The following is a 16818-nucleotide window of genomic DNA, read 5'->3' as shown; positions in this document are numbered from 1 at the left end:
TAAAGTTCTAAGCCTTGTGATGTCATAGAAAAATAAAAGGATGTTCAAAAACGATGCAAATATAAAGTAGACATATGGGGGATGTTAACTAGTAACATTTTTGTGTGGTATAACTGCCTGTCTTACAAGCATTTTTTTCACTAAATTTTGGTGTTTTTCACAATTAAATACTGAATGTATCCAGCAAATTTTGCCAGTAACATAAAGTGCAATGTGTCACAAGAAAACAATCTCAGAATCGCTTGGATAGGTGAAAGCATTCCGGAGTTATTACCACATAAAGTGAAACGTGTCAGATTTGAAAAATGAGGCTCTGTCAGGAAGGTCAAAAGTGGCCAAGGAGGGAAGGGGTTAATGGAAGCGCTGTCTGTCTATGGGACGCTCTGGTGGTTGTTAGGGTATGTTCACACAACAGCGTCCGTAATGGCCGAAATTACGGGGCTGTTTTCAGGAGAAAACAGCCCCGTCATTTCAGCCGTAGCGGCATGTGCAGGCGCTTGAACGCCGCGTCCATTACGGACGTAATTGGCGCTGCTATTCATTGGAGTCAATGAGTAACGGCTCCAATTACGCCCAAAGAAGTCACAGGTCACTTCTTTGACGCGGGCGTCTATTTACGCGCCGTCATTTGACAGCGGCGCGTAAATATACGCCTCGTGTGAACAGACAAACGTCAGCCCATTGCTTTCAATGGGCAGATGTTTGTCAACGCTATCGAGGCGCATTTTTCGGACGTAATTCGGGGCAAAAACGCCCGAATTACGTCCGTAATTAGTGCGTGTGAACATACCCTTATTGGAGTGTGGTTAGTATTTGTAAACGGGGAAAAAAACGATCAGCGGCGCCTTTTGAACGCTGCAATTTTAATAAATAAAATAAACAGAGAATACGGTAATAATATATTGACGCTGCGTTATAATATCTCCCTAATCATCTGCACCACAGCGCCGTACACTGTGCGTCTCGACTTAACACGCATGCGTGAAGCAACCCACTTTCACGCGTCTCAGGATCACACGCACGAATGCGCGTACTGGAGCGCGCACGTTCGCCGCGTCGTGTGTTTGTGGTGACGTCACGTTCTCGCCCAGCAACGCGAGCGGGATCGCGAATGGCGGCGCAGAGAGGGGAGTTCAAACCCAACGGAGGCTCGTCCTGCCCGTGACTCGGCAACATGAAGAGATTGAAGACGGCCCGGCCCCCCGCGGCTCCCGGAGCTGAGGGGGAGGACGACGATGACGTGCAGGGCCCGGACCTGGCGGACGTGGAGGGTAAGCGAGAGAGAGTGACAGATGAGGCGAGAAACCGGAGCTGCAGCCGCCACCGCCCGGGGGAAGGACCCGGCTCCTGTCACTGAGAGACTAGGGCCCCCGGCGCAGTGGCGGTTCTGTCACCTCGTCGTCTACAACTCCCGGCAGTAGGGGGCGCTGTAGTGGTGAACTATAGGTGGAGAGCGGGGGTCTCACACACTGGGGAGTCCAGCACCCCATTAACTGACTTATTTACGTGGACACTTGAGAGACCCCCAAAACCGCTTATTTTACCTCATTATTGGGGTGTGGAGACCTCAAAAGGGACTTGTTCCCATTTTCTGACTATGTAAACACACAACGACCCTCAAAACACGCACAACCCCATAATAAAAAGACCCCCGCTATATCGAGGTCTCTGAGTCGTCGTCTTGTGTCAAATGCTTTAAAATAATAATTCAACTTTTCCTTAATTATCTTTATCTGGGAAAGCTGGGTGACAACAAATATGGCCGCCACTACCGCTCCCCCAATGTAGTCACTCAGCTTTTCTGGTGTTCTGCCTAGTAATACAGGACTGAGGGAGAATATAACTCGGGGGTCTGTGAAGGCTGGGGCAGAGGGCAGCCTCCGAAAGACAAGTAACAGCACCCAACTTTCCCCTGCTCCTGAATGGCAGACTCCTGTGAACCCCATGAATAAACCTACAGCCAGCATGAGTATAGTGTTCTAATAAGGGCACTTAATTACCCCTGGGAATCCTGCGCCCACATACTGATGACCGCTCCTGCGCCCACATACTGATGACCGCTCCTGCGCCCACATACTGATGACCGCTCCTGCGCCCACATACTGATGACCGCTCCTGCGCCCACATACTGATGACCGCTCCTGCGCCCACATACTGATGACCGCTCCTGCGCCCACATACTGATGACCGCTCCTGCGCCCACATACTGATGACCGCTCCTGCGCCCACATACTGATGACCGCTCCTGCGCCCACATACTGATGACCGCTCCTGCGCCCACATACTGATGACCGCTCCTGCGCCCACATACTGATGACCGCTCCTGCGCCCACATACTGATGACCGCTCCTGCGCCCACATACTGATGACCGCTCCTGCGCCCACATACTGATGACCGCTCCTGCGCCCACATACTGATGACCGCTCCTGCGCTCACATACTGATGACCGCTCCTGCGCCCACATACTGATGACCGCTCCTGCGCCCACATACTGATGACCGCTCCTGCGCCCACATACTGATGACCGCTCCTGCGCCCACATACTGATGACCGCTCCTGCGCCCACATACTGATGACCGCTCCTGCGCCCACATACTGATGACCGCTCCTGCGCCCACATACTGATGACCGCTCCTGCGCCCACATACTGATGACCGCTCCTGCGCCCACATATTGATGACCGCTCCTGCGCCCACATACTGATGATCGATCATCGCTCCTGCGCCCACATACTGATGATCGATCATCGCTCCTGCGCCCACATACTGATGATCGATCATCGCTCCTGCGCCCACATACTGATCGATCATCGCTCCTGCGCCCACATACTGATCGATCATCGCTCCTGCGCTCACGTACTGATGATCGATCATCGCTCCTGCGCCCACGTACTGATGATCGATCATCGCTCCTGCGCCCACGTACTGATGATCGATCATCGCTCCTGCGCCCACGTACTGATGATCGATCATCGCTCCTGCGCCCACGTACTGATGATCGATCATCGCTCCTGCGCCCACGTACTGATGATCGATCATCGCTCCTGCGCCCACGTACTGATGATCGATCATCGCTCCTGCGCCCACGTACTGATGATCGATCATCGCTCCTGAGCCCACGTACTGATGATCGATCATCGCTCCTGAGCCCACGTACTGATGATCGATCATCGCTCCTGAGCCCACGTACTGATGATCGATCGATTCTGAGCCCACATACTGATGATCGATCGATTCTGTTCCCACATACTGATGACCGCTCCTGCGCCCACATACTGATGATCGATCGATTCTGTTCCCACATACTGATGACCGCTCCTGCGCCCACATACTGATCGATCGATCCTGCGCCCACATACTGATGATCGATCGATCCTGTGCCCACATACTGATGACCGCTCCTGCGCCCACATACTGATGATCGATCGATCCTGTGCCCACATACTGATGACCGCTCCTCCGCCCACATACTGATGATCGATCAATCCGGCACCCATGTATTTGTCTCAAAAAAAAAGATTCCAGTTTGTGCCCCATAAATGATAAACACAAACAAGGGCTTGTCCCCTTTTACCTAGAACTTTTCATACCCCAAAATAAAGATTTATCCTCCCTTTACTGATCATGTAAATACTTGGGGATCAGCGCTGGTCTCCCCTGTAGACATCAATAGAAAATTATCTAAACTGCAGTGGGCGACAGGAGGTGCTCAAGAGCCACAACTAATACTGTATGATCGGTGGGACCCCCGAGCTGATGTAATGGACCCTCCACAGTCAGAGGAGGAGGAGGATGAGATGCTTGCACTGTAAATCGGAGGTGTGGGGCCGGGGACCTGATGCATGTTCTGTTCTAGTCCTCAGCACTGGCATGTCAATACATGGAGTAGATCTTATTACGCTGCTGTTCTCTAACGTGGCAGGGGGGGGGGGCACTGGAGATCTTGTCGTGACTGCAACCTCTGCACCCCCAACACAGCTGGAAATGTAATATCTATAGGGGGAACCGTGTGTCTACTCTGCGCTTATTGCCTGTTTTATTTATATAGCGCCAACATATTCCACAGCGCTGTACACAGAATGCACAAAATGCCCCTTTTTAGACCGTCCGATTCAATTAGTTTTGCTTTTTGTGTATTCCTTTCACACAGGGCAGCTTATTTTTTATATTTTTTCTGCCATTTTTTGTTACTTGAGTAAGGCCTAGTTCACACACAAAGTCAAAAACCTCTGAAAATTATGGAGATGTTTTCAGAGAAAACAACCCCTGATTTTCAGATGCTTCAGAAGCTGAAAACGTTTTTTTTTCAGTAGTTTTTGGATCTTTTTTTCCATGAAAAAGTGACGTGCTCCTCTTTACGCCCCGTTTTTTTAAAGTCTGAGCGACACTTTTTTGTAGGCGTTTAGCTAGCGGTTTTTCAGGTGTATTTCAAGACGTTTATTCCCTGAAATACAGCTGAAAACGCAGCGTGTGGACATACCCTTAGGCCTAGTTCACACGGAGTCTTTTTCAAGCAGAATTTTAAGGCAGGTTTTGAACTGCCAGTATCGTTTTGACGCTTTTTTCCGCTGAATTTGCCCACGGTCATTCACTAATGCAAAACACGATGCAAGAAAACGCTCACAAACTAGCGCCATTGGTTTCTTTTGTCTCCCGTTAACTTCAATGGGAGGTCAGAGACAGAAACCGCGGCAAGAAAGAACATGCCGTGTTTTTTTTTTTTTTGTTTTTTTTTTTCCCCGCGAACACCCAAAAGATGCCCGGGAAATAAAAACGCCTCTACCCCTCCCCCCCCCCCCCCCCCATTGAAATCAATGGGGGTTTTTTTTTCAGACATTTTTTGGTGCTCATTCCAACGCAGTTTCCACATTAAAATCAGCACCAAAATCTCAGTGTGAACTGACCCTAAAGTGTTAGAAAAAAAAATAATTTTGCATTTCTATTCTATTTGTAATATTCACACACTGAACGTTTTCCCTCGTGTTTCTCTCATTGTATTTTATGGCCGACGAATTGTAAAAAACTGACTTCTAATTTATTTACTTCTGTGGCTTATATAGCGCCAACCTATTCCGCAGCGCTGTACAGAGATGGTCATCACGTCCTCTCGCCATTGGGTCTCAAAACCCAAATCACCACAGGGAGAACATAAAACTCCATGTAGACGTTGCCCAATGGCAGAATTTCAGATGATCTGGGCAGACTATAGGTTTGGGTTGGCACTGACCCCCAATACGTCATAACAGACCTTTAAAAAAAAAAATTTTTTTTTATTTCCCCTGTGCCCTCAATGAGCGATCGCTGTGTGTAAATGATCTGCTGCGACTGTTTATGATCAATGATCGGCGCCGCCAGCACAATTAAAATTGGTCTGACAGGTTTAAAATGTTGTTATGGGACATGACGGGTCTGGTCGTTGCGTCACCGCAACCTCTGAGTAATGATAGAACAGGATCGGGCATCGTTCGCTTCAGACTGGATGTTCAGAGTTGTAGTGTGTAAACCAAGCCTTGTAGCGGTCATTCCTGACGCACGGGGCGGAGTGGTTTATCCCAGAGTCTTCAAGTCATCAAGCCCCCCTTTCTCTTTCCCCAGCTGTTCCCCTCCCCTGGTATGAATAGCCCTCCCATCTGCTGAACCTGAAATATCCCTCCCCGGGGTCAGAGGGGCTGTCATTGTCACCGCTGCCTGAGGTGCTAGACTGGTGCTTCTGTTTGGGTTTGTGGAGGGGGTGGCACTGTGACATGTACAGTATATAGCGCTGCAGATTTAGCCGGGTTTGGAGACGCCGCTTTTTTTGTGTGCTTTTGTTCCGCTGCTGTCCGTTCAGCACTAGGACGGCCCTGATCCAGACTGACATCCCTCTGACCTCCCCTCATTATTTACCCCCTTCCTGAGACCTTATTATCCAGTAATGTCCAGCATTTATTTTCTTTCTGGTATATGGGAGATCCTATAATCTATACCATCGCTGCCGAGAGCAGGACAACCTCATACACGTGTCCACGTTCAGGTTGATCTCAATATTTTGGTACATTCAATTGAAGGACGCATTGGGTAAAGTTAGTGATGTAAATTTGAGGACCTGTGACAAATGTCCATTAAGGCCCCCCGCACACGATGTGTATTACGTGCCCATTTGTCTGGCGCATCCGCAGCATAATACAGGACCAGCAAAGTCAATGAGATCTCAATTAATCTCAGCTACACGTTGCAGAATTTTTCCGCGTGTAAATTGACCTGCGGTGCGGATTTTAAAATGTATTTTGCCTTTCCGACAAGTGTATATAAAAAAAACAATTTTCAGGTGTAATTCCCTGCCGGTTCTGGGTCAGATACGCTGCGGACCTTTCCGCAGCGTATTGGCCCATGTAGCCTAAAATCCTTGGAAAGTAGGACAGATTATCCAAATTCTCTAAGGTATTGATTAATAATACTATAACACCTGCTGTGACCAATGGGAGTAATATACAGAGTATAACCTTCCGCACCTATACGCCTAGTTCATCAGGAAGGTTGTCGGGTATATATCCTCATCTGGGCCGATCTCTCGCCACATAGACTACCATGGATTGATAGAAATAGACGTCTATTGCATCCAAAGTTCTTGGGGGGGGGGGGGGGGTATTGGTGATATATATCATATGTTATGGCGTTGCTCTCGTATAATGGGATTTTGGCAAGAGATTGTCTAAGGCCTCGTGCCCACTTCCGTTATTTTCTTCAGGGTGCTATCTGTTTTTTTAGCGTATAGCACCCTGACACATTCATTTCTATTGGGCCATGCACACATCCGTTGTTTTAACGGAACCGTGCAGCCTTTTCGACAAAAATAGGACAGATCCTACTCCATTTTCGTTTTTGATGGAGCAGTCTCGGCCATTCCATTAATTTTGTCTGTTGAAACAACGGACTGCACACGGAAGCCATCCGCGTGCGGTCCGTGTTTCACAGATTCGTCATTAGCGGCCGTACGACGGGCAACGGAAGTGTCCATGAGGCCTAACATAGATTAAATATGTGGGGTCGCTCTCCTTTTAGACCCAAAAATTAGTTAGGAAGTCCTGGGGGGGGGGGGGGGATCCAAAGGGAAGAAGAGAAGTTGTAATGCAATTCCCGTACTATGCAAGGAAGACGATACTCCGGAAATGGATTGTGTCTGAATGTCCCACGAGTCAAGAATGGGTTAAATATGTCAGTCGTGTGTTACTATATGAAAAAGTATAAAGATCTGGACATAAGAACAGCGGGTTATGTAAGAATTAGTGATGTGGTTACTCTTCTTCTCCATTTTTTTTTTTTCTTTTAGTGCAGGATGGTGGGGGTTGTAGTATATGGTTTTTTTTTCTGTTCTTTCCTTTTTTGGTATGTTGGGGATGTGTGGAATAATTGAGTGGTTAATATTGTATGGATTACGAAACCAATCAAAAATATGAACAGAGTGGAACTGCATATTAAGTTGACAGATGGGCCAATTTTGGCTCATTTCGGGTTAATTTGCTTCTGACAGCACTTTCCTTTGCATGAATATTTTGTGACACATCTTTGAAAGTTTTACGAGTGTTTTAATAAGCTCTTCCAAAAACAGCGCCACTTTTGTCTGTAGGCTGTGTCTGGTATTGCAGCTGAGCTTTAGTCATTTGAATAGGAATGAGCTTCAATACTACAAACTGTCCCTGAGCAAGAGAAAGCAGACGTTTTTTTTAAATTTCAGACAACTTTTGAGTGGAGCCGCCACAGTGATCCGCTGAACTCCGCGTGTTCTGCTCTTGGCACCCGCTGCAAACAGCTGATTCCGGCAAGGAAGGCCGCGGCTAGCCAGACATTACCCCTGCAGTGGCCACTGTAGAGGAAATGTAATATTACATGGCGGCCATTCAGATAAGTGTCCGCCCTTGTAATGTACAGACGGTTCACGTCCACCATAGCAGGGGCTTCTCTTACAGGGTGGTCCTCTGATCTGGCTCGTAGATGGGGGGTACTAAGTACTGGACACCCCTCTGAGACCTCCATAATCTCTTAAAGTTCGTATGGACAGGAGTTGTCTATAACCCCATTACCAGTTTTCCAAAAGTAGTTAAATGACTAAAATAATAGTAGTTATTTTATTTTAATTCTAATGCAAAAAGCTTGTTTAAAAAAGGCAGCAAAAAAAAAGACGAGCGCTGCAGAAAGAGAGTGCCACTTTTTTTGCCACAAGCTGTCAAAAGCCGCCCGGGAAGAAAACGCCGCTGCTTTCCGTTGAAATAAATAGGGGGCGTTTTACAATGCGGTTTACATATCAAAATCGGCGCCAAAAAAACGCTCTGTGAACTACCCTTTAAGCTTGCAGCTGCTTTACTGCTGGGTCCTCATTTATATATAAACTATTCTTTTTTAACAATTTACATATTTAATGTTGTATAATGTCCAAAAGTGGAGTTCTTCATTAAGGCCCAGTTCACACAGTTTTTTTGGCGCTGTTTTTTGATGCAGAAACTGCGCCAAAATACATATGAAATCGTCTCCTCCAGAATTCAATGGGAGGGAAAAAATGTTCACCTGAAAAAAAAAAAAAAGCGACGTTCTCTTTCTTCCCGCGGTTCCGTCTCTAACCTCCCATTGAAATCAATGGGAGGCAGAGGAAGCATTTTTCACGCCTTTTTGCCTGGGGCGCTCAATGGCTGCGGCCGAAAAATGCGGCAAAGTAAGTGCAGGCAGGGCAAAATCTGCCTTAAAATTCCTGAAGGAATTTTGAGGTGTTTTTCTGCCTGCAAAAAAAACTGTGTGAACAGGGCCTAAAGGATTTCCGCTCTGGAGCATGGAGAGAAGCTTGTGTCGCCCACAGGCCGCGGCCTGCGTTGCAAGTACAAGTAAAGACTGAAACATATTTGGGCCACTACTTTCCTAACATCAGGTCCAAGTAATGCATTAGAGAGTCCTGGGAACTTCCATGTGAATAATTATTATGGGAAGCTCTAATTTTTTGCCGCAATAGCCCTTTCAATTTTGATTGTATTCTCAGAGCACTTGGACTGGCTGATAACTGGGAGCAGTAGATTTCAATTAACTGCACTGAAAACTGAAGACGAACCTGTACATGCGGTGTCCACAAACCTCCTAATGTCCCTGGCCCCATACGAGCCTCACCCAATCTGGATTCTGCCAGGCTTATCCTATTCTTTTCTTGGGAGATAAGAGGCACCAGAGATGTCTTGCCGCCGCTGGTCCTCTCTGCGCTAGTGAAATGAAGTAAATCGCGCCTGGTGTTGGTGCTGTCTGGGCTCGTACTTGGTCTATGGCCGCCGTTAAGTCTCCCTATATTGTCACACATGCATTCGATTTCTAGTTAGGTTACTCGATGATTTTGGAGCCAGTATTACTTTTTTTTACTGTGTCATTGTAATGCCCTGTAAACATTGCGTGCTGCGCTATTGTTTAAAATAAAAATAAAAAAAGTAACCTATCGGAAGGGAGGCAAACGGAAACCAAAAAAACACCATTGAAATCGATGGTGTTGCAAACAGAAACGATCTGACGGGACACATGAATGGAAAGCTAAACGGGAGGCCAACGCTAATGTGAACAGGCCATTAGTGAAGACTCCTGCAGCAGTGACCTCGATCTCATTCTGATTTTTGTCTTTTTAGATTCTTCCGCGAAGGCGCTGGTCAGTCTGAAAGGTAAGAGCCCCCTGTGGCGCCCCCATACACATTCAGGTTCTCCTCCAGATATGATGAGAATCCCAATATGTTTTGCAATCGGCAACAAAATAAATAGATATTGAATGATTTTCCTATTGTAGGACATTTCACCTTTTCTTTTTCCATCACCCAATTCATGTGCCGTAAAGCAAACCCTATAGTTGCAGCATTTAGTTGGAGCATGATTGATGAGCGTTGTAACCAGTGGGGGAGATTTCCATCAGTCTCAGCCGTTTTTGGTTCTCTAGATTATACCGGAAAAAGTCTTTGAGACGACCACCCAGAATTGCATTGAAAAGGGTCGTCTAGAGGGGTGGTCCTCCCAAACAAGAGACCAATATACTTCTGATATGACTCTGTATAAAGAGGTGGACTTTTGGAGAGGTTACATTTGTATTTAATAATCTGATCATTACAGATCTTTTTAAGTCTCCTTTGTGTGTGATTTATTACAGCGTACCTTTAGCCAAGAGGAAATGTTTAGGTTAGTTTAAAGCAGGAACAGCTGAACTGCGCAATTTCTAGGACAGGAAGTAGCTGTCTGTCACCATCGTCACCCATATTGGTCCTCATGGAGCTGATTGTTTGGTCACCCAGAGGCTCCTCCCTCTCACAGTTCTTACTAGCAGAAAATGCCAGTGTCGGGATGCTCCCTCTCACTGTGCAGAGGCATCAGATAGCTTCCTCCCTCCGCTTCCCCCTAAAAACATTTGCACATGCTTTGTTTAACTAATACTGATCCTGAGTTCCAACTTGTACTGTTCTCTAGTAACATCCAGAGCTGCATTCAGTACACTGTTAAGTCCCTATACTACTCTACACTATGGTTTGTCTACATGGGAGGAGTATAAATCAATTACTATATCAGTGTAAACATCACATCTCCTAGAATGCAGTACAGCATAGCATGCTCTGTAAAAACACACACAGGCTTCGTTCACATCTGCGCTAGGGCTCCGTTACGCCGGAGCTTGCTGACCGTGGACAACATAGTCGGATAACTTTATCACATGGCCACATAATCCGTGACAATATATGGACAAGAACTCCCACGCCTATTCAGACTGTGCCGACGTGCGCCACTTGCCTCTCCCTACTTCTTTAAGATGAAACCAACAAAATTGTAAATGCTGCTTTGTGTGTGACTGGAGAATGTTTTGGATCATCATTTAAGTATAAAATAAGCAAAGCCTGTGAATGTTATATATAGATTTACGTTATGCAGTTGGCCATGCTTTATAGTGAAGCTCTGCTTTAAATGTCGTTTTACAAAAATGTGCAGTGAAAATGTTGTTTCATGACTATTCGCTCGAGATGAGGATGTGACTCTCCTGGAAAATTAACCCACTGCTTGGTTTTATTCTTACACAGAAGGAAGTTTATTAAATACGTGGAATGAAAAGTTCTCCCCTCAAAAAACACTGAGCTGGAAAGGTGGGAACAGCCCGGTCACGGACCTGGTGAGTAGTCACCATCTTGTCAGGTTTGTTTTTTAGCATTGTGAGCATTGGCTGCTATCGGCATGCTGGGAGTTGCTGACCGAAGATTTAGGACATTTCTGACTTTTACCAGGGCCCCCCCCCCCCCTCACCAATTCGCCACTTTGGCATCAGACTGATCAAACATCTATATAATCTCTAAGCAGCGCAATTCTTGAGCATCTTTTCTTACAGCTCGTTTTGATGTTACTCTGTTGTTCCTCCTGGAAATGAATGAATAAATTGACCACTGGGTTGGCATTCCCTTTATCAATATTGTGTAAACCTACACACACTGTCGGAACTGAACAGTGTGAGCGTAGAGGGATCCCCCCCCCAACTGGTAACATCCAGTTGTCAATTCAGGCTAGGGCTACACGACGACTTCGGCCAGGACACAGGTCGTTCAGCCTAAGAATGCTGTCCCCCTGCATTCATCGCACGCTCCCAAAGTGAATGTGGCCGCATTGCGTCTCGCCGGTTGCCGCAAATGACGGTCGCGAGAATTGCTGCAGGTTTGGATTTGTTGCGAGTATTTGGTCACCGTTGCGGCATCCTGCGGTGTACAACGTGTCCACATTCACTTTAATTGTGTGATGCCCACAAAAGCATGCAGCGATCTTTGGCTGCTTGACCTGTCCCGTGGCCAAAGTCTCCATGTAGCCCAAGCTTTATTCATACATTTCCCGGAGGAATAACAGAACGACGGCACAATACAGAGTTATAGGATAGTCAGCCGTATAATAATTGGCACTACTCTGTTTCCGTAAGTCTTTTAGACTATAATGGAGAAAGACGAGCACGTACGCTGCCATGGGGATGACTCTCAGATGACACTTTGCTTTTGGGGTAGCTGGGGGTCCCGCCAAGTTCTAACAGGTCTATGACTTTCAATTCGCTTTGTATTGCTGTCCAACCTAATGTGCTGTCGTTTCTGTAGCCGCAGCGGAGTTCTAAAAGGAGCAGACTTATAAGTGATGAAGAAGATCTCCAGATAAATACCAGATCACCAAAAAGGAACCAGAAAACTACAATGACACCACAGGTAACCCACATTCACACGCACACAGCCCCGCTGAGGAGCAATGTATGATCCTGTGTCCAGCACTGATGAAACAGCAGCTTGTATTCTGCAAAGCTTCTTACAAAGTGGAACCGCTTGAAGCTCTGTTCACGCTAGCGTCACGGCTGCTATTCATTGTGACGTTGTGACTGATCCGTTTTTCAGACGTTACCCAATGACACGTGATCTGTCAGGTTTCCAGTGTTTTTTACAGCAAGAATAGAGCTGCACAATGACATGAAAAATAACCGCATAAGGCTGTGTTCACATCGCGTTTTGGCCTTAAGTTTCAGAGTTCATCGTTTTAACATGGGAGCCTATGGGAAACTAATGCTACTGTATGGCATCTGTCACAGGCATCCGTTAAACGTATACATCAGAAGCTTTTCAATAGTGGATGCCCAACGGTGGCATCTGTCACTTGTAGGCTGTAATGGTATCCATTTAAAGGGGTTGTCCGGTCCCTAAAAATGTATGGCCTATACTCCAGATAGGTCGTCCATATTCGATCAGTCGGGGTCTGACTCACGGTAACCCCACCGTTCAGCTGTTTTGATGGGGCCGCAGCGCTGCTTCCCCTTCATTCCTTATGTGCTCGTACTCGCTTATAGCAGCAGTTCACAGTATTACAATCTTCTCCCATTCACTTCAATAGGAGAATGCTGTAATACTGTGAACCTCCGCTACAACTGTGTCTGCGATTCAAAGTACGACAGATAAGGAATGAAGGGGAAGCAGCGCTCGTACTATAAACAGCTGATCGGCGGGGCTTCCGGGAGTCGGCCCCGACCGATTAGGTATTGATGGCCTATCCTGAGGATGGCGTATAGAAAATAAGCACAAATTCAGATAAGTGTCACAATGTAGAAAACTATTCAATATTTTTCCATGTCAATTGACCGAAATCGAAGGCATAACAATTGCCAAATGTAAACAAAAGATTCTGTTCACCCATTTAGGCCCCATGCACACGACGGTAAAAAAAACCTCAGTTTTTGCGGACCGCAACTGCGGTCCGCAAAAATGGACCCATTCACTTTCATTGAACGCGGACACCTTTCCGTAGCACTACGGAAGGGTATCCGTGCCGTGGAAATGTTCCGGAAATTATGGAACATGTCCGTTCTTTTGCATTTTGCGGGCCGAGCTCCCTTACTTTGTATGGGAGCACGGCCCGAAAATGCGGCTGTCAGTCGGCGGCCGGCCGTGCCTGCAATCGCGGGCCGTGATTGCGGGCACCGTCGTGTGCATGAGGCCTTAGAGGTTAGAGTCCTGGAAGTGTCCTGGTTAGAATTTCATCTTCGTCTTTCCAGTTAGATCCAGGGCTTTCGCCGATAGAGACGGCACGTGTGGAGGGTCGGCGTCTGACAACACCTTTGCATCCTGAGGATAGGCCATCAGTTTTTAGGGACAGGACAACGCCTTTAACTTCCGCTATCGAAAAGGGTCACGAGTTCATGACGTATCTGTTAATCGAATACCATAATAACCTATTCGTGACAGATGCAACTGATAAGCATCAGTCACCGCCTACATTTAACGTATACGTCAGCTTTTCTCGGCGTGCACATCAAACCTAGGAAAAATCATGTGAACAGGGTCTTAGTTTGCAGTTTGTGGGGCTTTCTCTCTTTTTGTTTTTTTTTTGTTCTGTACACCAAATTAAATGCTACCCTTTTTTATGCTAGAAGTTTACAACAACAAACACGCCGGTGAAAAAATCGTCACAGAAAATAGGCTACAGGCTCCGGAATCTATTAAAACTCCCCAAAGCGCATAAATGGTGTATATACGAGTGGTTTTATTCAAATATTGACAAGTGAGTACCAACAAACAATCATTTAGTCTATTCTAGTGTGTTAACTTTTTATCATGGGAAGCCGTAAAATTTAAAGGGATTGTTCAGGATTAGAAAAACATGGCTGCTTTCTTACAGGAACAGCACCACACCAGTCCACAGGTTGTGTGTGGTATTGCAGCTCAGTCCCATTCACTTCAATGGAGGTTTTGGACAACCCATTTAGGCCCCATGCACACGAACGTGCTTTTGCGGCCTAAATTCCCCCGAACATCCACGGGAGAATTGCGGCCCCATTCATTCCTATGGGGCCATGCACACGACCGTGGTTTCTGATTTGCGGGTGACACTCCGCTGCCGGCCGACCCGAAAATCACGGCTATGCACATGGCTACGGTCGTGTGCATGAGTCCTTAATGTTGAGCTTACCACACGTTCATCTGTACATGTGTATTATGTATTGACATGTTTTATTCCGTAATCTTGGCTTAAAGGGAATGTTTCGCGAATTAGTTACAGATTTCTATTATATTTTTAATTTTTTTACTTGTTTTTTTTTTTTTCTTACACATGGTGGAAAGTATTAAAAATGAAATAATAATTTGACATGTTTTCCTATGTTGGCCACCAGTGGGAGCACTTCCCAGAATTACAGCAAGGTGAATAAGGCAAAGCAACCTGACTCACAGCTGCTGTAAATGTGGGAGGGAATCTCACCCCCCCCCCCCCCTCTACAAGCCAGGAAAAGGTATCTTCAAATTGCTAAGCAGTGTCCGGCAGCCATATTGGGTGTGATTCTGCAGCTGGCAGAAGTTATAGGATACACCAAAAGGCTAAGGGTATGTTCACACGCTTACTAAACAAAGGGAAAACAGCTCCTGATTTTCAGCCATTTTTTAATCAAACTTGCGTTTTTTACGGCCGTTTTTGTAGCTGTTTTTCTATAGAGTCAATGAAAAACGGCTCCAAAAACGTCCCAAGAAGTGATATGCACTTCTTTTTGGCGGGCGTCTTTTTACGTGCCGTTTTTGGAAAACGGCCGCTTAAAAAAAACCTCCGTCAGAACAGAACGCCGTATTTCCCATTGAAACCAATGTTCAGATGTTTGTAGGCGTTCTGCTTCCAATTTTTCAGCCATTTTTCGGGACATTTACGGCCCGACAAACGGCTGAAAACACTGCGTGTGAACATACCCTTAGAATGTTGAAAGTAAAGTGAAACACACACACACACACACACACACACACACACTCCGCTCTACTACATCTGACAGTCAGCACTGCTACATGCACACACACTCTGCTCTACTACATCTGACAGTCAGCACTGCTACATGCACACACTCTGCTCTACTACATCTGACACAGTCAGCACTGCTACATGCACACACTCTGCTCTACTACATCTGACACAGTCAGCACTGCTGCATGCACACACTCTGCTCTACTACATCTGACACAGTCAGCACTGCTACATACAGACAGGGATTTTACAAGAAACACAAAGAGGCAATGGCCCTTAGAAGATCAGAACATGCACAATATGTTATCAGCAGGAGATGACAGACTCCACGGCTGGACTGCAGGTATCGTCAGCAGAATACAAGGGCCGTTTATGTCAGCTTGTAGTCTGCAATGCATGGGTGGCCCGTCGGGGGTCACGAGAGTGGGGGTCTGTGAGAGAGGGACAGACAGACACACACCTTACCTGCAGTGCAGCCGGTCTTCATAATGGCGCCTGCTATCTCCCTACAATCCGGCTTCTCTGCTGTGTGACTGACCTGCGTCTGCGCAGTACAGAGCCAGATAGCAGAGGTACTGGACGGCTGACGTTCATTGTGCCCTATGCATTGTAGCTGCCGTATTCCATCTCTGTATGTGCCGTATTCCATCTCTGTTTGTGTCGTTAATCAACACCTACAGAGATGAAACAAAAAAATGGCAGCCCCCATAGAGAAGTAAAAGTATGAATACATTAAAAAGTGGAAAGTGACATCACAAATAAATAAAATTTTTGTTTACATTATATTAAAAGCAATATAATAAAATAAAAATCATGACACCTTCCCTTTAAGCTCAGCGTAGAATCGGAACATATTTTGCAGAATATTCTGTAAAAAATGTGAATGTTATTTTTTTCCCTTTTTAGGCCTCTTTTTGAAGGTGATAATGATTTCTGTGTTTGCCTAAAAGAATCTTTTCCAAATCTTAAGACAAGAAAGCTAACCAAGGTGGAATGGGGTAAAATCCGACGACTTATGGGGAAACCCCGAAGGTAATTCACAAATCCGCTGTGTGGACAAAGTTATGCTGGACAGGAATATGAAATGAGACTTCCACTGCAAGGCGGATCTAACCAGGATGCCCTTGTATAGGTGTGAACGTAGCCAGTTGGAGAATAGCTTTTCCCATCTCTCAGGACGTGATCTGATCCTGTTCTTGGCTCTTAATATGCAGCCTATGCAAGAAGCCATAATGCAGCCATGTGGTTGAGCAGTATTTTTGTAGTTTTTATTGTTTTTCATAGGATACTTTATTTCAAGAGGTCTATTGTTGTCGATAGGGGGCAGTATTATAGTAGTTATATTCTTGTATATAGGGGGCAGTATTATAGTAGTTATATTCTTGTATATACGGGGAAATATTATAGTAGTTATATTCTTGTATATATGGGCAGTATTATAGTAGTTATATTCTTGTATATAGGGGCAGTATTATAGTAGTTATATTTTTGTATATAGGGGCAGTATTATAGTAGTTATATTGTTGTATATAGGGGGCAGTATTATAGTAGTTA

General features: G+C 46.0%; 1 protein-coding gene across 3 annotated transcripts in view; it reads left to right on the top strand.

Moving 5' to 3' along the window:
• Positions 1–1025: 1025 nt before the first annotated feature.
• Positions 1026–16818, top strand: part of LIN9 (lin-9 DREAM MuvB core complex component) — a 39513-nt gene continuing 23720 nt past the window's right edge. The window contains exons 1-6 of one of the 3 annotated variants that reach the window (XM_075863418.1): positions 1026–1271; positions 9630–9662; positions 11055–11143; positions 12102–12206; positions 13916–14043; positions 16171–16296. In XM_075863418.1, the coding sequence (XP_075719533.1) occupies positions 1175–1271; positions 9630–9662; positions 11055–11143; positions 12102–12206; positions 13916–14043; positions 16171–16296 (578 nt within the window). In that variant the 5' untranslated portion in view covers positions 1026–1174. Of the gene's footprint in view, positions 1272–9629; positions 9663–11054; positions 11144–12101; positions 12207–13912; positions 14044–16170; positions 16297–16818 lie in introns of all 3 variants that reach the window. The other 2 variants (XM_075863417.1, XM_075863419.1) reach the window with 2 other exon arrangements.

The sequence above is a fragment of the Rhinoderma darwinii genome, chromosome 4, assembly GCF_050947455.1.
Source record: "Rhinoderma darwinii isolate aRhiDar2 chromosome 4, aRhiDar2.hap1, whole genome shotgun sequence".
Lineage (NCBI taxonomy): Eukaryota > Metazoa > Chordata > Amphibia > Anura > Rhinodermatidae > Rhinoderma > Rhinoderma darwinii.
This window is presented reverse-complemented; position numbering and strand designations above follow the sequence as displayed.